Source organism: Thunnus maccoyii, chromosome 12 (assembly GCF_910596095.1).
Source record: "Thunnus maccoyii chromosome 12, fThuMac1.1, whole genome shotgun sequence".
Taxonomy (NCBI): Eukaryota; Metazoa; Chordata; class Actinopteri; order Scombriformes; family Scombridae; genus Thunnus; species Thunnus maccoyii.
The window spans coordinates 23,884,715-23,909,733 of NC_056544.1; the positions used below are offsets into that span (position 1 = coordinate 23,884,715).

The 25,019-nt window shown below is 39.5% G+C and overlaps 1 protein-coding gene across 2 annotated transcripts in view; it reads right to left on the reverse strand.

Annotated features, from left to right (window-relative positions):
* The window catches only part of st6galnac3 (ST6 (alpha-N-acetyl-neuraminyl-2,3-beta-galactosyl-1,3)-N-acetylgalactosaminide alpha-2,6-sialyltransferase 3), a 95,509-nt gene that overhangs the window by 64,085 nt on the left and 6,405 nt on the right, over nucleotides 1–25,019 (reverse strand). The window contains exons 1-2 of one of the 2 annotated variants that reach the window (XM_042429387.1): nucleotides 13,202–13,268; nucleotides 1,204–1,398 (exon numbers count right to left, since the gene is read on the reverse strand). In XM_042429387.1, the coding sequence (XP_042285321.1) occupies nucleotides 1,204–1,272 (69 nt within the window). In that variant the 5' untranslated portion in view covers nucleotides 1,273–1,398; nucleotides 13,202–13,268. Of the gene's footprint in view, nucleotides 1–1,203; nucleotides 1,399–13,201; nucleotides 13,269–25,019 lie in introns of those variants that run through there. The other variant, XM_042429386.1, reaches the window with a different exon arrangement.

Genomic DNA, 25,019 nt, shown 5'->3' on the forward strand with positions numbered 1-25,019 from the left:
ATCTCATGTCATTCAGTATAAACATCTACCAATCAGTTTTTAGTTACCGTACTTTTGTGTCCTACAAAGAGAATAACTTGGAAAGCTTTTAACAGTTTGCCTCAATCAATAACATGATCACTAGATGCAACTCTTTTAACTTACATCTTTGTCCTTTGTCATTATTTTCAGGTTTTATTGTGTCAAGTACAACTTATTAGACTCATTATGAATACACATTTATCAAACTTTATTAGCACTGTCAGGGTAGCGGCTTGCTACCTTTCTGGCCCACAGCAAGGAGACTGAATAGTAGTTAATATACAGTTTAGTTCAGTGGGAGGTAAACAGCGGCCAAATCAAGCCCTCCAGCAAAAGTATTTGGCCCCCTGATGAAAGCAGAAGTTTTGACTTTTAAAGTTTACATCAAAACTTTAGCAAAATTTTTCACAAACCTACTGTAGATAACAAAATAAATCCAAGGATTGTATAAATCTCAATGAATATAACCTTGTTGAATGTAATATTGCCCCAACACGTGGAGAGGCATTGAAACCATGGTTGCAGCATGACATGTGAACAATGCATGCTGCTGAAATTAAGTCTAATTAACCTGCCAGAACTTCAATTTAATGTGTGAATTCCAACACTGTCAATTCCACAACTTCAGCCTATTCAACCATGACAGATTTGTTTTTCACAAACACAAATAGGTTTCTGTCTAATAGAAACTCAAAGGCAACAACAGACTTTCAATCAACAATAGATTAATTGTGTAGACAAACAATAAAGTATGTCTGCAGTCTTGAAGTGCAACACAGAACATATAATCACATCATTTTTAGCCAAATGAGTATTAAAATAAGCTGTAACTCTGTTAGCCCTCACTTGCTAATGGGAAAAATGACATCTACCCTCATATACAATCTTAAACAGTGTTATGAATCACTTGTATTCTTTAATGACTTAAAAGAAATAAACAAAACATGTAGGTTTGCATTTCCACTGCAACGGTTAACAACCCCCAATGAAAAATCTTAAAAAACTGGTTGAACCTAACTGCTGACCCCATTTCTAGTCTAACATCTAACAAAACTCCACCATGCGGATGACAAAACATACAATATTTTATAGATTTAGATTTTAAAAACCATTTGAAGCACAATATAAATATCGTGTGTGCAAATGCTGATATGTAAGCGTATGGATGTTTGTGTCCCTCACCTCCTGTTTGGGGATGCTGACATAGCCCAGGTGAGGCTTGAAGGCTTTGTACGGCTGCTTGGAGAACATCCAGTGGCTGCTGAACGTCTGACCGAACACGGGCTGCAGGAGGAAATACGGCTTCTCCGAGTAGTTCACCACCACCACGAAGAGCGACACCACCACGATCAGACTGGTGGCGATCAGAGACTTCCTCTGTGGACGGAGAGAGAAATTTATGAGAAGTCTGACATGCTTGAATTGAAGAGTAAAAGTAAAGAGGCTTTCCAGCATCATGAATCTGATGACAAATACTGTATACTATATAACAACAAACAAACAGCAATTTTAGGTCCAAATCCTCAAAACAATTGCGCAGCTTTTGGGGCCACTAAACCTGCACAAAAGAGACAAAAAGATAGTAATTGTAATTCACCACCAACGCACCAATGCACCACAAACTGCATTGCCAAGCAAATAGCGTCATGGTGCACCTGTGCCATTTGCACGTACAGTATATAAATTAGATTGCATTCATACGTTCAGTACCCCTTTCTATGCAAATAAGCCTCGTTGCACAAACAGTCTACTTCACAAAGACCAGCGCTAATTGCCACATGCAATTAAGGTGGAGTTATTAGCAACTTCAGATAGTTGGTGTTAACTGCGCACACGCTCACTCCTCATTCTCTCTCTCTCTGTCTCTTCAAATCTTCAAGCTTGTGAGGCTTGAATGCTATTGAATGATATCAAGGGCAAAATCTTCAGTCAGACATTGGGGGGAGGGAGAGGATCAAGTGGGTGTGAGGTGGTGGGCTTATCTCAGACTTTCAGCTACTTAAAAATAAAAATGTCCTGACAGCTCTGATGGAGCTCAGGATTCATCCATAAGTGCTGCTTTATTACGAACAATTCCACCGTATAAACCTGGAATCTGTGTGTAACACCTGATCTGTGTAGATGTGTAGCAGAACACAGAACATTAATTACCGTCAGATCCTGACCGATCCACTTATTGTCTCAGCTGCTTTGTGATGCTGCAGCCAGCTGTGACACAAAGCCAGCTGTGGGCAACAAGCAGAACATCGGTACTGATGTTCAGTTAGTTTGCTTAAATGTGCATGTGGCCAAGAAAAACATTTAAGAGTGATGTTCTCTAAGTGATATTTCTTCATATTGGAGGATACAGCTCTCAGTCACACTGGAAACCTAAAGTAAATTGAGTGAAGCTTGTTGTTTCTATTTGTTTGCTTGAGCTTTTTCGGCTCTGTTTGTTTCTCATTCTGAAATACAGCAAACCAAAAGGCACATAGCAAGATTTAACAGCTCAGTTTTAGCTGCGAAAATGCACATCAAATGGTCAAACTTCTTAAAAAGCTCACCATGGCAACAAGAAAGCAGTTTGACTGACATGATGCATAATAATGTAAATATTGTGATTGTATTTCACAGCTTGGAGTTATAAATATATCTCAGTGTGAAGCAAAAAAAGAGCATCCTTCAGAGTAAAACCTCCTGTCTTATTTGAGTTACTTAGATATTGTCTGACCAGTGAGACATTGAAACAAGAGCACTCTTATAGTGAGAAGATATTTCTGAGGTAACAGCAAGGTTCAATAACACAGAGGGAAGAAAGTGTTAAAGTCAATCATTATGTTTTTGATTCTAAACAGATGACTCACGGTAACCTCTTCCCTTCACTTCAGATGTCTTGAGCATGAAAAGACTTCTCTGAAGTCCTCCTTCTCCTCTGATAGTAAATTTGCAAAGATTAACACTCAGTCTCTGTTCAATGACACACAGAATTTCATACATTACATTACAAACGCTAGAAAAGCTGAGCTGGCACACAGTTGCAAAGTTGTTAACTTTATTGTCCCCAAGGGGAAATCTATCTTGCAGCCGGGTAAAATATAGAACAGACAGAGATTTAGGCACATAGACGTAGAGTTCAGCATCCTTCTTGTGTAAATCTTCAGGCTCGGGTCCGCCTCCTGTTGGAGTATCTCCAAATGTAATTTAATAAAAGAATTATCGCTCTCTCTCTCTTTCTACCAATGACTCTCTGCCAGTAGTCTGTATATGAGTGTCATGTGTTGCAAACCAATATGCAACGCCCGATGAAAAGCAGTAAAAGAGACAGAGTGTAGCCTACGGATGTATTGAGAGAACTGGATGTGGCACCGCTGCTCAGCCTTGCTGCCAATTTCTCCTAGTGGCCGCTCGCGGTATTGCAGCAAACAGCATTTTCCTCACAGACTGCCATTATAAAAGAGATGTCTATTAAACTGTTGGCAGGACACACAGGTCAATTATGACTCTTTGTATTATGAATTTTTAATCCATGAGGGTTTTATTATTATAAAATTTTCCTTGAGCCTAGAAAAGCAGGAGAAACACTACTGCGCATATTCAGTGGGCCGCACAACCCGGAAATTTCTTTCAGCTCATGCGTCAGGTGTGCAATTTTCAATTGATTGAATAAGCGCCATTTTTGAGTCAGTTCTTATAATAGCATTATAATAATAGCATTACAATACCATTATGTTAGCATTAGCTTAATGAGCTAACGATCAATAATGATGAAATGAAACAAAAACTTGAAAAAGGGGAACTTGTGCCGATGAGCCCACCATGTCATATTCTGCATTGGTCTATTGCTGTTGTCAGATTAGTTATTTTCTTATGTTTGAGAAAGCCTTTCAAAAGCAATTATATAACTTTGTCTTTTAAGAAGTAATAATAAATAATAATAAAGGTGCAGGTACAGGCCGGGTTCAGGTCTTGGTTTTAGGCCCATGCAGAACTCCACACAGACAAGGATACATAAACATTCATGACACATAACCTAGAGCATGTTTACCCGTCAGCATTCAATCCAGCTATGAAAGGTTAAAAAACAGCATGACCCCCCAATAGTTACATGGGAAACACACCATATGTTGAGTCATCAGTAAAGTCACCCCGTCCACTGTGCACAAATGTGATAATCTAATTTTTCTGTTTCAGCATCTTTACCAGTAAAGCAACAGCTGCGGCGTCACTGTTTCATACAATACGAAACAGCAAAATGATCATCTGGAGATATTGTGGCTTGGCAGAAAGAGCTGAGAGTGATGAATAATGGATAAGAGATGGAGGACGAGGAAAGGTCTCACAGAGGAGAAGCTATTGGCAGGGCAGAGCTGGAGATCAATGCACAGAAGAGTGAAAAAATCAGACAGAGATGAAAAAAATCCGTGGTGTGCTACGACATCTCTGAGCCTGAGGTGATGATAGATTTCAGAGTCAAAGACGTTTTTCTTTTTTTTCTCTTTTTTTCCGGGAAACTTCAATAACGTGCTAATCTAACAGACAACACCGGTGGGAAACTCTGGATTTTTAGGAAGGTGGTGTTTCGCTGATTCTTTGAAGTTATCTGATGGTGAGAAGATTGGTTGTGGCGCGCGGTAATGATGAAGCCCCCACAGCCAAAGTGCCTGCACCACCACAAGCTCTGATCTCCAACATCAAACGTCCCAAGGGTAGCACCGGAGGCTTCGTTTCTCAGAGATGAGATCAAACACGTGGTGGGGTAGTGGATGAAAAAGACGGTGACCATTTGCTGCCCTGACAAGCCTATCGCATTTTACCAATTGCATGTAAGTTACATCACGCATCATTTCATGGGATTACTGCTCATCTTTGATCACAAACAGAGGGGTCTCAACTTTGATCTTGTGTGGAACGGCGTAAAGAGGACAAATAATACATTCTATATTGCCACTTCATAGTTTAAGTATTTTACTACCTCACGAGATAATAGAATTCACTTTCCTGAAGGGACAGTCAGTTCCTTCTGTATCATCCCAAAAAGAAAAAAGAAAAAATGGCAGCTCATTTTCTGAAAATGTGCCATAATAGCTACTCATCAAGAGTCCATTATGGAGTATGAAACCAATCCCTTATAAAGCAAGAGGGTTCTTCATGAGGGGAGAAAAAAAAGAAACAACCCTCGGCTTAGTTTGCAGCGCTGCGACATCCATCCGTTCTCATGAGGACAGAAAATTTCCTTGTCTCCTTCAACCTCAATCTGGCCACAAATCACAGGGGGAAATGATGTGTCAGAGTCTGGAGGCGACTGGAGGGCTCGGTGTGGGTGTAGCGGGGGCGCTGAACCTCCACTAGCTCGAGTGTGAAGCTCACGACTCCTCTCTTCGTTCGCTCATCCATCAGGGCGATCGGCTTGTTGAGCCGTTTGACAGAGAAAGGCTCAATGTTAAGGAGAGAGTACAGTATGGGAGTTGGGGGGGGAGCGACAGCCGAAATGGGGGCCATTAACACCAGCAGAGAAGCAGCGGAACGGCTATAAAGTTCCAACATTAGAGATTTCAGTCAATGTTAAAACATTTTGCTTGAGGAATATGATTCCATACGCGGCGACAACGACCTTGTTTGCGACCATTAAATCAGACAATGATGGCCATTAACCGCAGTGCTACTTATGGTTGTAGCCCGGGGAGGTTTCATTCAACACACCCCCACCGAAAAAGCATGAAGGGGCTATTTTTAAAGGTGCTAAAACCCACTCTGAGGGGGTATTGATCTCAGCTCGCAGACAGACTGTGTGGGATCATTGGGAACCAAGACACGAGAGAGTCATAATTTTCCCCCTCAGTCTCTCCTGCAGTGAGCCTGTGTGACTAGATTACATATAGGAGGGACAACTCACAGAAAGTTATTGACAGCCACTTTCTCGATTTGTGGCAATGACCTTATTGAATCGTCAGATGTGCAGAAATTGGGACATAGCATGTTGAGTGAGGATGTGACTTTTTCTATCTGGCGTCATCTGAAAATAAACATTACTTTCTGTATCAGCTGCTGCAGCAATTTTCCTACTTAATATACACCAAATAGGCAATAAATTTGCAAATTACAGAATAATCAACAAGTTGTGTCGCATCCACTTGTGTGTTGAATGGAAAACTCAAAGCAAATTAGCTGTTTATTTCCCCATATATACAGTGCAATCAAAATTTCACCTCCATCAGGCACTATCTGGGCATGAAGAGAATACAATTTCCCACAAATACCGACGCTCCAGGTCTGTAAACAACAGGACCGCTCTGTAGTTCATTCCAAAAAAGCTAATCGTGATGGGTATTAGAATAATGAGAGGCTCTACCTTAAGAAAATGGCTCATGAAAAAACATATCTGGTAGCTATTTTCGAGTGCCTCCTGGGTAATAGAGAAAAAAAACCCCTGAAAATTACATTTGCAATGCAAAAACGCTGCCTCCATGGCACCTGATTCTTGCCACTACGGTCCAGCGAGCAGTTAAAATCCAATTTCAATTAAGGCGTTTGAGAAAATATTTACAGAGGCTTTCTCTCACTTTCTCCCCTCCTCTGTCTCTCTTTTAAACCTAAGTGTTGTTCTCCAGGGCAATAAGACAGGAGCATAAACAAAGAGCCACTCATGAGATTGAGAGTGGGTCCAGACACATTACTTCATTCGTGTCATATTTCCAGCAAAGGTCTCGCTTCAAAAGTCATCCAAGTACAAGATAACAAACTGTTCTTTCCCAGGAGGAGGGGGCTGACTCTTTGCTGCCGGTAACACGGTCACGCACAAGTTCCCCTCCAAATTTCACCCAAAGGAGCCCTGACTGCTACAGGAAATGCGAAGGAGACGTTATTGCATATACATTAGGGTTATGACTATGAAGATTTTTGATTTATTGCATTAATGAGCTAATTCTTCTGGGTTTTCATTCATTATATGTGCTTATTTTTGTTTTCTCTCTATTGTAGTTTCTTATTAAACTAAAGTAGCGATGAGATAAAGACTAATGGAAAAGAATATCTGTTTTTTTCACATGCTCACATGCATTCATTCAGAAAGAGAGGGATGGATGCTGAAGTTCCAGCTGTATGAATGAACGAGCAGAAGCAAAGTTTATTACTCATCTGGGAGGTTTGCAGCCTGCTGATCCCTGCTGAGCCCAGCAGAGGGGGCAGTCACCTCACACAGCTGTCATGTGGCACCCAGATGGGATCAGAGGGACTCTGGGAGTAGGAGGAGGAGGAGGAGGAGGAGAAGGAGGAGGGGGAGGAGGTTGCAGCTCCACATCTTAAAAAAAAAAGGATCTGTGCAGTTCCTCTGACTAAGCCTCTGGTCTAGAGAAAGCTCCCAGACATTCACTCCTTTTTTTGCTGAGTTACAGAATGTAAATCATCCAGATTCCAGCAGCGAGAGGTTTACTCTGACTTCACAGTCACATGCAAAGACGGAAACATGTTTCCTCTGCAAATACAAACAATCAAACAATCCGGCTCATTCATTTACATTTTACTTTCCAGACTGTTTGCCAGTAGTTTGCTCAGTCAATACCATTCTTCTCAAAATCCGTCATCTCCTAAAAAAACAACCATATTTTGTTAAATTTGCATGTCAGCAGATCCAAACGGCAGCGAGAGCTTGAATTTGTTGCCTCAAAACCAACCTTATACACTATAAAGCCTTGATGACTAGTTCCCTCTCAGTTTACTGAGTTCATGCACACTGTTGGTCACATGTATTATTCTCATTTATTTAGTTTAAACATTTTTAGTAATTTCAAGTGGCCGACAGTGTGGAAGATTTAAGGTTCTTTCATCTTCAATACCAGATGTCAGCACAATTACTAGGTAGGGTTGGGGGATGTACAGATTCAAGATTCAGTACTTTATTGCCATTTCAATACATGTCTACATAAAACAACCAGAACTCCACACATCATACTGACAATAAAACACAAAATGACCATGGTCACACAATAAAAAACAAATCAAAAATTAATAAAACTATTGTGATCTGGATGTGATCAGAACCACAAACCAGCATGATGTGTACTGTTATATATGTACAATGATATTAAGTGCTGTTGCAGTCCCTGGTAGCCCTGGTTCTGATACGTTTCAGTCTTTTTAAAGACAGGAGGAAATTAAAAAGATGATTGGGAGGGTGAGAGGGGGGATTTACAGTCTTGCATCCCTTTTTCTGCAGCCTAGGGGTAAGCTCCTGGCTGTGAGATTAAATCATTTTAGTGTTGAAATGATTAGCTGACTGATCTGTCGATCAACAGAAAATTAATCGTTTCAGAGTTTTATAAAACAAAAATGCAAAACATTCTCTGTTTCCAGCTTCTCAAATGTAAAGACTGTTTTATATCATTCAATACATTTTTTATCTTTGGTTTTTTGGTGATTCCATAAACCGTTTCTATTTTTTTTTTTAAAAAATGCATAAATAATAAATCACCATGAATAATATATTTCTCATAGAAAATGGAAATTCGAACATCTACATTTCCATGACAACTGAGCCGACTCCATCTGATTATGTGATATGATTGAAGGCACGAGAACAGTTACTGGATGGACCCTTGGGTGAGATTGTTTTCTCAGTTTCTAAATTGTAAAATATGAAATAACATATGCAACAATCTGCAATTTTACCCATTTCGCCCACTCCAACATTCAAATCCACCAGTTTTTTTGTTCTGTTATGTTTTGATACCAAAGGATGACAAATGTTTAGGAAACAATATGTGTCATAAGGAGTGAGACACTCTTCTCTGTTGCAGCCTATCTTTCTGTATCTTTTACATAACAATCCTGTGCAGATGAAACTTTAAAGGGGACATTTTATGCTTTTTGTGATTTTCTGTTATTTATATACTGTTATAATGTTGGATGTCTAATTTAAACATGGTCGAAGGTGACCTCAAAACCTGTGAACGCATGTAAAACTTGTGTCTGGTCTGAACATTTTGTTTGCAATGTTATCTCTATTTCTTCCTCCAGATGACGTCAGATTGTTTGCACAAGCTGACAAACTGCCGTCCGTTTTGTAGCCTTTGTTGATAAGGTTGTTCCATGTGTTCACATTGCCCACTTGCATATTTTGGATTGGTTTCAAGCTCGAACATGAACGGCTGTGTTTGAGAAGTTTCCATTTCAAGTAAAGAATGAGAAAAAGAAATAAAATCCTACTACTATAGTTTGTTTACATAGCCTCTGGGAGCTAACAAACCAGAACAGAGTCGGGCTTTAAAGAGACAGGAGCTAAAACAGCCTGTTTCAGACAGAGGCTGAACTGAGGGGCTGCATAAAGAGTCAGTGTAAGATAAATAGGGAGTTTGAAATGTAAATCATGCAAAGATGTTCCAGTAGATCCACAGATTATAAATATAGACCAGGAAATGTGCTTGATACATCCATTTTAATTACTTTTGATATGGGCAGAGGCGCCTTCCTCCTGTGCAACAATAACAAAACATCCGAGTGGCGCTGCCCTCGGTGCATGCTACTTCCGTTGTATCACCCTTATCAGCGGTGACATATGAAAAGAAAATCCTTCAATCCAGGTCAAATGAACACTAATCTGCTCTGCTGGCATGATACCGCATCATTATGGTGCCGAGCATCACAGAGAATCTTAATCGGGGCCAAAAAAGGAATCAGTTTGTTTTTATGTGGATGAGACTCTGCAGGGGACAACAATAAGGAGCAAACACAGTTTTTATCCATTTGTTTTTTCTTCATGATAAACATAAATTCTGAAAATCCCGGTCTTAATCAGTAAATGTGGATGTGTGTGTGTGTGTGTGTGTGTGTCTGCACACGTGTACTCCTATGCGTGACTGCAACGGGAAACCAGTCAAAACCCATTTGACTAATGCATATCTGATATCAAATGGAACGTAATCCCCACACGTATAAAGGATTAAACACTCTACAATATTCACTTCCCCTTCTGTATCCAGCAAACTTTTTGGAAAGTTGGGGTGGGGGGGGGGAAACATACCACCATATGTTCACAGAAACAGTTTGGTGAGGCTGTACGCTCCGCTGCGTAGGTTGATGCTTGCTCACTTGAGAAAGCGAAGAATTTGTCAAAGTAAAAAAAAAACAACCTCAAAAAACCTGCTCTTGAAACTGAGAACCTGAATATATTTGTGAGGAAAAACGAGTCCACCTGTCAGACACAAAGTATATTGAGAATTTATGTTTGACGGTAAGTCGTGCCACTGCCATAAAGACTCCCTGCATCGTTTCTCCCTCAGAGCACTTTAGCAACAGTTTCTCCCTGAATAAACAGGCATCTGATAATGCTGTCTCAGGGTGATCACACACATAATGTGACCCAAAAAACACCACAGCAGTCAGCGCTGGAATATGAAAACAGACACGGCGCCTGTCCTCATGCTCCAGAAATGTCTAACAGAAGCATTTTTCTAGAGCTGCAAATGAGAAGAAAGAAGAAGAAAATGAATCCGCAGCTATTTTGATCATCGATTTATCGTTTAAGTCATTTTTATGCCTGATGCCTAACAATCCCTGGTTCAATACTCTCTAATTTGTGGCTTTTCTTGGTCTTACAAAACTGTAAATTTAATATTTTGCACTGTAGGTGGGACTAAGTATTTATGTTTGTTTATTTATTTGATATTACACACCTCTCAGTTGTTTCATTCTTATTTATTATCATTATTGTAACGAGCAAATTGTTATTATGTTGCGTAAGTAATGACATTTTGTATTTTTTCTTTGTCACTTCTTTGCACAGTAAAAAGAGTTCTATTTATTCTTGTTGAGTTGCTTTATTTATGTTTGTACAAGCTGGTTAAAACTAATAAACTGTAAATCACACACACACACACACACACAAAACTAAATACATAAATGTGGTATGAAGATGGAGACAGGCTGGCTATAAAGATAGACCAGAGCAGACCACCTGCTCCAGTCACTTGTGTTTTCTGGGTGAATGGAGCCTAAATGTGGGGAAAAAATGTGCCTCCCCATCGCCCCCTCCTCATAATATCTATAACTTATATCGTCGAGGGCTATATTTAGGGGGGGAACCTTGAATCCGTCTAGCGGCATTCGGCCAATCACAGCAAACGACTTCTGCCGCTCACTTATGACAACAGCTAGTTTAGCTTTATCCCGCTGTAACATCTGAGTTTTTAAGTGTTGGCTCTTATGGTCGCTGATGGCCGACGGGCAGAGAAGACCGCAACGCCTGCCAAGGACAAAGCTGCTATATAGTAATGAATCAGCTGTTCACCATCCACCACAGATGCCCTGACTTTAGGCCACAAGTCAGGACTGCACACAAGAGAAACTTGAGTGCAAAAAAAAAAAAAAACATTAAATTCAACAGGATATGCAATATAGCGCAGGGGCCGAGCATCCAATTTTGAATTTCTATGGAGTACTTTATAGCAGCATAGCAATTATTCTCCCTGCCTCTTTGTGTTTGAAGGGCGAAGGCAGGGGGGAATCTGGCTGTTGAGAAAAACATCGACCAGAGAAAATCCATTTCAATTTGCCAAATGCCAGTGCAGGATTACTGACATTTAGCAACTGATATTTCCCCTGAAACTCAATGGTATCCCTCTATAACTCCATAATAGAGCCTATCTCATTGATAGTGATTACACACAGCATGACTGCTCATACAAAGAAATTTGAGTATATATATCACTAACGCAAACTAAACAGACATCTGAGGGTGTGAAAGGATTAGACGGACGGAGAGAGTATCATCTGTAGGACGGAGGAACAAACAGTGACACCAATTTCCATCTCCACTTGACTTAACAGACGTCCGGCCTCTGCAGAGATTTTCCTACGCACACTTAATTTTCAAGTGGCTCAGCAATAAAAGGAATTCGTCATGTTTTCGAGCTCAGCCCTCAGAGGCACGATGCCTAAGATGCCTTGAGGTTACAAATGCATTTTTCTATCCGGCAAGGTTATTTGCATCTTGAGAGATGCTCTGAAAACAAAAAAAAAAAAGTCACTCAGTCTTTCTATCCAGGACAAGAAAAAGAGCAGAGAGCAGAAGGAGTTTGGAAAAAATATATATACAGCAAAAAAAAACCCATCCAAAATGCTCTGAAGCAATGAAATAATCGATTAGTCAATCAACAGAAAATTAAAGGGATACTCCAGCTATTTAGTGTTGTACTTCTATACTGTTGGAGAACATTGATTTAAATACCATCCATCTAAATACAAAGTACAGATGAGACTGATGGGAATATCATTAGTTTTTTTACTAGGGCTGCAACTAACAATTATTTTCATTATTGACTGATCATTTAGTCTGAAATGTTAAAAAAATAGTTTTAAAAAATTCAGCGCTGCCTTTGATTTGCTTGTTTTTTGTCAAATCAACAGTCCAGTTTGACCAAAGTTGCAACATGCGAGCTTCGGTTTGCAACAACAGATAATTTTCTCTTCTATTCATTTTGACATGTTAAACTAATCAAATAGGAGCCCGGACCTACGGTGCATTTAGGAGTAGGTGTGAGAACTGTATGACTCAGAAATTTATGTGCAATTTGTAAGTGACAACGATTTGTGAAACAGGTCTTTGCCACCATTTGCGATATACGTATAAACAGCTCGCAAATTTCATGAAAGAGCCCCAGAATCTTAAGATATTCAATTGACTACAACATATATATGAAAACTAGAAAATTCCCACATTTAAGAAGCTGGAATGAGATCATTTTTGGTATATTTGCTTCAAAAATGTCTTAAATAATTAATCAATCAAAATTGTTGCAGATTAATTTTCATTCATTTTCATCATTTGGTTTTCATAAACCAAAGTATTGTAAAAAGTTACATTTTGACCCAATGACAGCAACAAATAGGTCAGGGGATCACCAAGATTCTTATGAGACCATAAATGTCTTTTTTTTTTTGAGCAATCCCTCAAATATTTAGTCTGATCCAAAGTGGGGGACCAACTGATAAACACTGCCATCACCAGAGCCACACAGCTACCATGACTAAAATAAAATGGTAAAAATTGAGGCTGACAAAAGATGGTAGTCCGATAATGGCCGGGAGCGTGGTCAACACAAACAAATAAAGGCCGGCCCCAGAAACAGGCCGGGAAAAAACAAGGGTGGATAAAGCCCTGGTGCCTGTTATATAATGTGTCTGCCAGTTAAGCATAAATAGTAGTTACCTGGATGTAACTCCAGTTCTATGAGGACACGTGTCGCCCTCTAGCCAACCGTCACAGAGAGGAGAGGGGGACGGAGGAGACGCAATATTGTTTAAAAACGGGGATAACTGCACATATTTTGTGCAGTAATAATGACAGCAGCAACACTACATGAGCATGGGCAACCAGGGTAACCAGAATAACCAGGGCAACCAGGGTGACCAGAATAACCAGGGCAACCAGGGTAACCAGAATAACCAGGGCAACCAGGGTAACCAGAATAACCAGGGTAACCAGGGTAACTAGAATCTGCTGGGAGCATGCTATCCACATGCTACATGCTATAGCTAAGAGGTGCACTGCCAAAACCTTACAGGTGGAACTCAAGTGTTAGAGTCGTTGCTCCACATGTTGGAGTAAGTAGATTATTGTAATTACCGGTAACACATTTAAGAGAGCAAACTGAAGCAGATCAGAAAACAAAGAGGCTTATGAGCAAATTTAATTATTAAATAGAGGGAACTAGAAATATAAAAGGCCTCTCTCTATATACACCTTCTTCCATTAAAGGCCTGGTTCCCTCTGCAGTCGAGGTAAATAAAGGCCCGGGCCACTATTAGAGGAAATACGGTAGCTGTTTCATTCATTTTTATATGATGAAGATTTACAAGTTTCTGTTTTTCAAATCTGAGGATTTTCTACTTTTTCTTGTCATATAAACTGTATATGATGGATGTCTTTGGGTTTCAGACTGTCGGTCAGAATCTGAGAAATTATGTTAGTGAAATGTTTTGTTTATTTATTGTACCTATTGTTATAGGTAGGGAACCATGTACAAAATGTTAACATTTAATCCATTGTACCAGAGTTAGCTTAAAGATCATTTTCATCTGCAGTCCCTTGAAACTTTTATCCAACTTTTCATAAACTAAATGAGTAATTGATTAATCAAGAAAATAACCAGCAATCAATCACGTAAATAATCGTGTAAATAATCATTAGCTGCAGCCCTTTATGTGTGTAATGATTAATGATGATCCCCAGGAGCCAAAAATCGTCTGACAGGATGAGGTTATAACGCGATGAGTGCCAAGCAAAAGAAAAAGCGGATGTGAAGGAATTTGCTCTTATCTTCTTGAGCTGTGGAACCAATAGGATATGTTGGACCGGATTAAGGATATTTTGCATTTAAGACATATTTTTAAGACATTTCTCACTCTGAAAATCATGGTCTGAGTTTTTTTTTATTAAAGGAAAGAAAATCTGAGTCAACCAAATCCTCATTGTTCAAAGCTGCAGACATTTCTCAGAGATTTCTTAAGCACAAAAACATTCAAACGACTTGCCGGGAACAGCTTTTTGTTTTTCATTAATCCTCTTAGATTGCAAAGGTTCTCTGAGAGCTACAACAGCAGCATTATGAATCTTAAACGGAGCAACACAATAAATAAATCAGCCAGGTGAATGGACCCCGCTACGTGGCGCTCACAGGTGTTCAACCCAGTAAAATAAAAATAAAGTTTGCAGAGTGTATTCTGTCAAAGCCTCCGTGGTGCTTCTGCACTGTGTTGGCAAATGTGAAGGATGGGAAGAGCGTGGCGTTCTGTGTGTGTGTGTGTGTGTGTGTGTGTGTGTGTGTGGGTTAAGGTTGGGGAGGTGGTAGCAGTGTCAACAACAAAAACAAAAACAGCAGCAAACACCTGCAGTCATCAGGGAGATCAATAAGAAGCCAAAATACAAATCTGGACAGACAAAACAATCACAAAACCGCCCGTGAAACCTCAAACACAACAGTGTGACTCCACAAATACAAAACAGCAGCAGGCCCACCGAGCAGATGCAACATTACCCAGAGAACACAGTGGCATTTTGAATCGCTGCCCATTTCCTTTTTTCATAATGACCACAACAACAGAAAGTTCCCGGGCACAGGCGAACATAAAAGCAGACAAGGGGATTATATTTCATGAAAAAAATTGACTGCACTTTATTTAATGTCCTCACTTAACCGCCAGGCCCTATTTGTGTCTGTCAACCTCTTCAGTTCACGGAGGTAATCAGCCTCCCAGTGCTGGCGCCCACAACATTGCTTGGCTTCCACTGGGGATAATAACAGTGGCATTGAAACCTTTTATTAGCTGGCTCGGTCAAGAGCCCTCAGGAAGCAGCCTATACTATGACCAGACCTGGTTCCCACTGAGCACATCACTGACTTTATAGCACAACCTGACACTTCAACGAGAGAGAAAAGGCGAAAGGAAAGAAGCGACCGAGTGTGTCCATCTGAAGGCGGGATATTCGTCAAGGATATCTGATGTTGTATATGTCATCCGTAATTCTGTAGTAGGATGGAAATAAATCCTAACATGTCAAGGCAATAAATTAAGCTAAAAAGCTGGCCTGGAGGGAGCGGGCGTGGCACGGAGCGCACAGTTGGACAACACTAATGCAATTACAGGGATTTTCTGCTTGCTCAGAGGCTTGGTTCAAGGGCGGAGTGCAGAAAGCTCAAGGCGAGCTGCACAAAATCAGCCGTTACCCAGGGTAACAGCCAAGCCTGATCTTGCCACCTCACCGTCTGGAAAAGCTGTTGAGAAGAAAAAATACATACAGGATTACAGCGGCGTGGCTCTGAGATCAGGGGTTTCTGATGGATCCAGTCTGGATCTAACTGAGCTTTACTGGTTTGGATTCTTGAAGGTTGTGGGGCAAGATTTCATTTGAACGTGGCAACATGTTGTGACTTAGGTGTGCCCAGTCTGCAACTGGAGTTTTTAAAACTATTATACAAAGTTGATACTCCAAAGTAGGGCTGCAACTAATGATTATTTTCATTATTTCATTAGAAAATGGTTAAAAAAGTTGATCAGTGTTTCCCAAAGCCCACGACGCAACCTCAACTGTCTTGTTTTGTCCCAAACAACAGTCCACAACCCAAAAATATTCAGTTTACTGTCATAGAAGATGAAAGAAACCAGAAAATATTCATATTTAAGAGGCTGGAATTACAGAATTTGGACTTTTTTTCATAAAAAATGACTCAAAACAGTCAATTATCAAAATAGTTGGCGATTAATTTAATAGTTGGCAACTAATCAATTAATTGACTAATTGTTGCAGCTCTAAAGCAATATTTGTACTCAGGGGCGTCATGCAGTCAATTTCTTTCTTTTTTTTGTTGAGGGGGCACAGTTTCACAATTTTTACACCAAACCAAGTTGTTACCAGTAATTATCTGTTTTGGCTTCTCTGTTCATGATCAAACCATCAGTAACTATCTACAACTATGACTGAATGACACTTATTAACACTATGTAGCATTTAATGGAAATGTTAAAAAAAATAAAATAAAATAAAATGTTATCAAAAAAGCTTTATACTCAGGGGTAATGTTAATATTTAACGTTAAGTAAAGAAAATAAATCTCACAACATGTAGCTACTCTTTTTTACTGACACTGTTTAGCTTTTGACTTTTACTACTCTATAAAAATATCCATCTCTTGTTTTGTAGGACACATTTCAGTAATGAAAATGTTAATTACTTGTTGGTTATAGTTAAAACCACTAATGCTTCAGTCACTTTCAACTGGGAAATTCTTAAGTTATTTACAAATTCATTCAAGTCAAACTGTTTATGGCGTCAGCTGAGGTTGGTTAATCATACATCATCTCACACTGATGTTAACACAATTGCAATTTGCAAATGGCTCAACTTTTGTTTATATACTTATATACTATTGAGGCTAATTTAAAACACTTATTGTGACCGTAGAATTAATTTCTAAAGCCATCAGTTCTCAGCTATTTAAGGGGGCACATGTCTGACGTGTTCATACTAGCAGCTACAAACATGCACCACTGGAGCTAAATGGCAAAAGACTTGAACCTTTAAGTTTTACATACAATCTTCCCGTCTGGCACCTCCAGCTTGAATCTGTATGGCTTTTTCTTTTTTTTTTTTTGTCTTTTGGACAACATTTCTAAGCCACATCCAAGTTTACGGAGAGTATAACTCCTTATCAAGCATAGCCTCATCTGATCTGTCTCTTCTGGGGCTTTGGATCACACTTGTGCCGATGGGCAGTTAGGCCTTGCCAAGAGTACAACAAGCTCTAAGGCCTTGCCAAGAGTACAATGTGCCGGGGGGGGAATTGCCAAATGTTATCCAGCAATGGATGCAACACGCTCAAATAAATCCAACTGGCTGGCAGTTGTATGACTCTGTAACTACTTTGTGTTAGAAGATGGACAGAAACTGAGGACCTAAATGCTCCTTAAAGTCAATAAAACGTGTAATTAAGACAGTTTCAAGTTCCTCCAGGATGAAAATGACAGAATAGAAAACAAGAAGAGCAGATTGTGCACATACAAAGTGTTGCTGTTTGACTTACATATGGTAGAAGAGTTTTTACGTTGCATCATAAAACTTTAAAATGCACTGCTGAATCGTTTGCCTGCACTCTGTGGAAAATGTCAGTTCCTCACCAGGCTATGACGTAAACATTTAGAGCTGAAACAGTCGTACAGTTAATCTATTAGTCAACAGAGAATGAATCAACAATGTTAATATTTATAATCAAGCAAAAAGGCCAAAAACATTTGCTGCTTCCAGATTCTAAAATATTTGCAGTGTTTCTACACTTTGTATCATTGTAAACTGAATATATTTGGGTTTTGGTCTGTTGGTTGGACAAAACATCCAACATGAAGACACCACCTTGGGCATTTATTTTACTATTTTATGACATTTCATTGACTCATGAGTCAATAAGAAAAATAAGCAACAGATTAATCAATGATGAAAATAACTGTTAGTTTTAATGGGCAGAGAAATTGTTAAAGTCCTTTTTAAATCATAAAATGCCAAACATTTGTTTATTTCAGCTTCTCAAAAGTGAGTATTTGCTGCTTTTCTCTGTTTTATATCATTGTATGTGAATATTTGGGGGTTTTGGACTAAACCAAGGACATTTGAAGGCAATTATTACTGGCATTTTTCATTATTTTCTGACATTTAAAAGACCAAACAATTAATCGCTGAATCAAGAACATAACCATCAGATTAATCAATAATGAAAATACTAACTTGCTGCAGCCTTAGGTTTAAGTAGTGTTATCTATAATTTACCATAGACCCTGAAAAATTCCATGGTGAGTCAATTTTCTTGCCACCTTGGAAAAATCTGAATTTCTCTATGAGGCAAACAAGACACACACATCATCTTAACACTGAAAGGTCGTTCAACAGTCAGTCTACGTCACATCTGATACGACTAATCAACCATTGGCTGTTACTTCATACATACATGGTGTGAGGTCCATCCTGGATATGTCATATCCAGGCAGCAGAAAGTTGGCAGATTGCCTCAACGATCATGTTCTAACACAAAACTCCAGAGTTCGTCCAGTGAGCCAAAAAGGGCCGGATGATGCCATCCGACCACCAGCGATCTGCCGTCTCGGCGGTTCCGTCTAGCAGCCACAGACTGCACTGATGGCGCTCAGTCGGTCGCTCTGTCTTTATCTGCAAGTGGGAGTTTACATCTGACTGCAGAGTCAAGTGTTAAGAGGCCAGTCTTAATCCTTAAACGGTGTGTGACCCTTTAATCTCGAGGCCGCTAAACGTGTGCCGCCGACTGATCAGACAGGTGTAGTTAAAAACAAACGCTGTTTGATTATCTGTGAATTATCTTTCCTAAAACCACAAATGCTGATATTAATACAAGACTCAGAGGAAAGAGCTGCTGGAGAAGAGATTATTTATGAAATATGAAAAACTGCAGTGCTGATACATTTTTCTAATATTTGTGATTAAAATGGTTTTGCTCATCAAAGAAAAACTGCAAATTAAGTTAGAGGCGTTTGAGGTATGTAGACACAGCAGTGCTCTGAGCTAAATGCTAACGTCAGCATGCTAAGATCCTCACAATGATAATTTTAACATGCTGCTATAATGCAGGTACAATGTTAAAGTCCCCCTCTACCCAAAAAAATGTTTTGCTTCTTGTTCTTTTAGTTCTATGAGCAGGATTTGTGACATCTCAACTAGTTTGGAGCCAATCATAGTCCAGTAATCATCTTACACATGTGTGATTGGAAACTCGAAGCCCTGAGAATAGACAGTGAAATAGGAGACATCTTGTGTGTAACAGTTAAACTTAAATGAACAATATTTGCATAGATTCTTTAATAAGGCAGAAGAAATGTATGATATTTTAAGAATTTTGATCTCAGTAATTGAATGTTTTTTGTGGAAAAAACTATATCAGACACAAATTATTATTTAAAACAAATCTTTATATGTCTTAAAACATGTCTGGAGTTAACATCTTGTCAGATAAATGAGACTAAAAGTCATGTTAGCGGCTCTGCGAGGCTGTACATGCTAACATGCTGATGTTTAGCAGGTGATATTTACAAAGTTCACCATCTTAGTTTAGTGTGTTAGCATGATAACTACAGCTGAAACGATTAGTCGATTAATTCTGTAGCTGTCAACTATTAATCATTAATTGTTTTGAATCATTTTTTAAGGAAAAAAATGTCCAAATTCTCTGATTCCAGCTCCAATGTGAATATTTTCTGGTTTCTTTAGTCCTCTATGACAGTAAACTGAATATCTTTGGGTTGTGGACAAAACAAAACATTTAAGGACGTCTTCTTGTGCTTTGGGAAACAGTGATCGACATTTTCACCATTTTCTAACATTCTGTAGACCAAACAACAGATTAATTGATAATTAAGATAATTATTCATTGTAGCCATAATGTTAAGATTTCCTAATAAGTATTAAACAAAGTACAGTTGAGGCTGATGGGAATGTCATTAGTTTAGCAGGCGTTTGGTCATAAAGTGATAAAATGGTCTGGACAAATTAAACATTTGACTTGATAATGGCAGAAGATTAAATGTTAAGGGATCATTCAAGTTATTACAGTTCCTCCTGAGGGAAACATGAATGTGTGTACCAAATTTTATGGTAATCAATCCAACAGCTGTCAAGGTATTTCACTAAAACCAAAAATGTCAACTTCACGGTGGCGCTAGAGGAAAAACCAGAGGATCAACAAAGTCAGTAGGATTCATACTCTGAGGATCACAAGTATCTGTACAAACTTGTATGGCAAAACACCTCAAGGTTGTTGAGATATTTCAGTCTGGACCAAAGTGTTTGTGGTTTCTCTGTCAGGAAATGTTACTGCAGATTCCAACAATAAATAAGTATAAAAAAAGGAATAACATTTGGTATCAAAGTTCACTTATAGTATCTTTGTTTTTCACCCAGAACAAAGGGTCATGTGGAGGATTCACAAGCCAAATCTCTAAGAATAACTCACACAGTAAAAGCTGAAACTGCACTTTTCACAGTAGAGATTTAAACAAAGTCAATTTTTACTTTACAGAAAATGCATTTAAATGTTCTCCGGTATTGATTACACCTTCTTCTGACGTCTAGAGAAACAATGGCAGATTAATAACTGCTCTTAAGTTTTTCTAAATGAACAGCGGTCCTGTCTTTGTGTTTAAGGTAATTAAAGTTTAAAACGTCAACCTTGACATTACAGAAAGCTCCTCTGTGAATGCATGTACAGTAATAATAGGGGTTGTGGCCCAGAGACTCTTTGTGAGTGACATATAATTTTATGCTGCTGACCGTGACAGCAATTACAGACTGGAACGTAATTTGTAGACTGCCATATCACCTCTGTCATTAAACTCTTGGTGTCTTCTCTTTGTATTTCGTCCAAATGGTGGACGGTGAAGTGGAAACAGACACAGAAGCAGACAAGAAAATGACCAGCGCTGGCATTCAGGCTCGTGTCGGCGGAGTTCCATGGCCCCAAATTTGCAGGGTGACGCATGATTAAACCGACCGAGATTAGAAACCACCTGAATAACACGATTAACGGCACGTAGCGAGATGAAGTAAAGCCTTAAGTCTTCCCAGATGTTGATAAGATTCCTCGTGTGAGCCAAGGGTCAGCTCTCTGGCCCAGTTACTGCTGTTACTGCTGCTGCTGCTGCTGCTGCTGCTGCTGCTGCTGCAGTGTGGATTACTGCCAAATCTGGAGGGAGGTTATCACCCTTGGTTACCGCTGTGAATAAACTAACCCTTGCACTAGCTTCCGCAGCGATCTGTGCGTGCATGTGTGTGTGTGTGTGTGTTTGCACAACAGATGTAGGTTACATTACCATGATAAAGCAGCCACACGCTTAAATGGTACTCTGTTGGCTCAAAAGGGGTTTAGTTCACTTCAGTTCAGCGCTTTATTGTCCCACCGGGGGAAAATTCAGCTCACAGCAGAGAACAGATAAACCGTGACAATACAAACAAACAGTACAACAATAAAATCAATAAAAAGATGGGTTTTGTATAAGAAAGTACACACATAATAGTACAACAATAAAATCAATAAAAGATGGGTTTTGTATAGGAAAGTACACACATAACATAATAAAATTAAAGAATGGATGAACAACAAAGCGCAAGACAAAGACTTTCTTTTAGTTCAGTGTGGAGGAGGACTTGTTCCAACGTGTGTAGGAAAACATTAACTATAATGATATCGCAGCTATTGTATATACTGTATGATAACAAGCAGCAGCAGCTACGACAGCTTGAGGCTAAAGTGGAAGTACTGGTTCCAACAGACTCCCATTCAAAAAACTTTTCTCTAGAAATACTGAGTCAGTATTGTTTTTCAACGAGTCATTATGGTCTCAATCACTAAATTCAGGCCCTACAATAACTGTGCTGGTGGTCGTTGTGGAAATTATTGCTCCGTTAATAAGATTTGAAGACTTGTAGTATATTTGATGTCTGCCATGTGGGTGTTGATTGACAGTTGAGCTCAGTTGGCTCACCTGCTGCTACTATTGAGGACTATTGTCGCAACATTTTGGTCATTTTAAAGCTGGACTGTGGGACTTTGTCTCCCCCTTATGGCAGTGAGAGTAATTACTAAAACGCTGTTGACACGTCATAGGCTCCACTGTAGCCTACTCCATCGCTGCTGTTGCAACTGTAAAACGGTGGATAAATTGTTTTGAGCATCACACAAACCCCATAAAAGTCTAGAAGAGCCACACGATTAAATAATTTTATCCCCATTCAAGTTAGTCAGAGAGCGAAAACTCTGGTATACTATGAAATACAGAGAGATTTATCTGGTGGTGATAGGCTTAATCAGCATTATGTGAACTCGTTTGGCAAAGGCTTGAATGTAACGGATGTTCATTTATATGCAAAAGTTCCGCACTGCAGGTTTAATGTTACATGATAACTTTCTAACATGTTACTTGTGTTTCCAGAGCATGAAAAGCGACGCCCCACACTCCCTATTTGGAAGGTTCTGGCTCCAAACGGAAAAGATGGCACCGACCAGAAGCTGCAACTCTGGGCTTCAAACCAATGGGTGATGTCACACCTCGCCAAGCCCGTCTTTATATACAGTCTGTGGTTATAGCCGTGTAGAGCCTGCCAAGCGGCTCGCGTCTGCTGTCCACTCGTAAACACCGGCAGTCGAGTCAAACACAGACAGGTGTTTTACCGTTTTACCAGACTGTTTCTCTTCACACTCACTTCCTGTCTTAAGTATGCAGTCTGTGGCACAGCCTGAGGCTGCTGATGGACTAGTTTTACTTGCACAAAACCTGTAAGAGATGTACCGGGCGACACAGGAGGAAATGCTTTGTCTGGTAAAGAACTGTCTACCTCAGCCAAAAACTTTGCTTTGTCAGAGCAAGTAGGCCTGTTGTTATTTTTGTTTTGTTTACATTTTTATTGTTATTTGCACAGCTGTGTATTTGTTTATTTAGTTAGAGAGGAGTACCTGTAATTGTACTGTACTATTGTCAGAGATAGGCCTATTTTTATTGCATATAGGCTCATCCTCATCCACCCCCTCCCACCCGCAGCACACCGCCCCCCCAGAGCAGTCTCGGGGAAACACTGCAAATATTGAATGAATTATATGTGAATTATAAGTATAAACATTGTCAAACCAAAATATTCATGCCCCCTGGAGAACACAAATAGCAGAAAAACTTCCATTTCTTATTTTTAGTAATTACAATTTTACCCAAATAAGTATCAAAGTCAAAACAAACAACAAGGATATAGTGTAAACACTGATTTCTTAGCAAAAGCAAACAAAAAAACATAACATTACATTTCACACAAAACTTGCAATTATGGCTTTGTGTTCCTGCTGTTCATTAAATTCTGATGGATTTCAGCCTGCATTGACATATATTTATCATATTTATGAGTAAAACTTTACTTCTACAGAGCGACCTGAAAAGAACCATGACTTCAAGTGTCAAGTCAATTTTATTTATATAGCACCAAATCACAACAAAAGTTATCTCAGGGCACTTTTCACATAGAGCAGGTCAAGATTGTGCTCTTTAATTTACAGAGACCCAACATTCCTCTATGAGCAGCACTTGGCAACGGCGGCAAGGAAAAACTCCTCTTTAACGGGAAGAAACATGTGATCATTATTGTATGCAGGACTATTAAACTGTTAGTAGTGATCTGTCTACTTCAGGATTAAAAATGAATTCATGTTTTCCACTTGGACACGTTGCAGAAAGACTCTGTGCAAAACTATAAAACAATGGATTCCCAAAGATCCCGTATAAACTTCACACTCGAGAAGGGAAAAAGATAAGAGGTGAGAATAGCACAAAAGGGAAATCTGAGCACAGATTTGATAACACTTTGAACACAAACCGGAGTCTCAGCTTCATTCAACATCTTGAACGGTGCCCTGCGCTTTCTCTAAAACTGTGGCGGGGCACTTTTTATCAGCCTGCCTTCTGCTGTAACACAATAACACGGGACAAGGGGGACTAAGAGAAGTGCCATTCATCCCTAAAACTCCCAAGAACTGGGACACTCACTGCATGCATTCCCCATTGCTGTTACAACGCCTCTCGACACACACAAACCACTGAGAGTGTGTGTATGCATTCATTAATTTGAAATCTCCTTCGCGTTTGTGTGCTTTCAGCTCGCATGTACCCGCATGAACTTGTCACAAAAGCTTGCTGCTCTGGCCTTGTTCTGCCATATGTAGTTAGCAGGAACAGCAGCATCACCATCTTTTGATGAGAGGTGATGGAGAACTCATCCTGCACGGTTAGGACGGAGGACAACAGCAGCAGCCTTTCCCAGCTCAGGCACCGGTTCTTCACGGATGAACTCACTCCAATTAAAACACAAGCTAACAAAGGGGGGAACCCGGCACGTCAGATATCTCTCTGCAGGCCTCACTCACCAATTATAAAGTAAGTAGCAGACTGTGAGTCCAACAACTCAGTGTCACAGTCCATGCTGGTCAGTAAAGAAACGCATCTCCTCCTGCACTTAAACACATCATCAGCTAACCAGAATTCATTCTGTGGGGTTGCAGTAAATAGTCAGACATCATAAAACTGGCAAATAAAGCATGTTATTACCATATTACTGCCTCCTTCTACAAATAAAACACTACACAAACTGAACCTCTGATTGAGATTTCATCAGAGAATGCAACTACAACTTTGTGAATATCATCCTGATGCCAAAGGTGAACTAAATACAAAATGTCTTAAAATATATATTTTAGCATATTTGGAAAAACATGTGTTTATGTAGCTGCTTTTTCTAGGACAGCAACCAATTATTATTTTCCTTGATTAATATGTTGATTACAGTATTTGGTCAGAAATGTCAGAATGTGGATCACTGTTTCCCAAAGTCCAAGATTCAACCTAAAATGCGTTGTTTTGTCCCAAACAACAGTCTATAATCCAAATATATTCAGTTTACTTTCACAGAGGACTTAAGA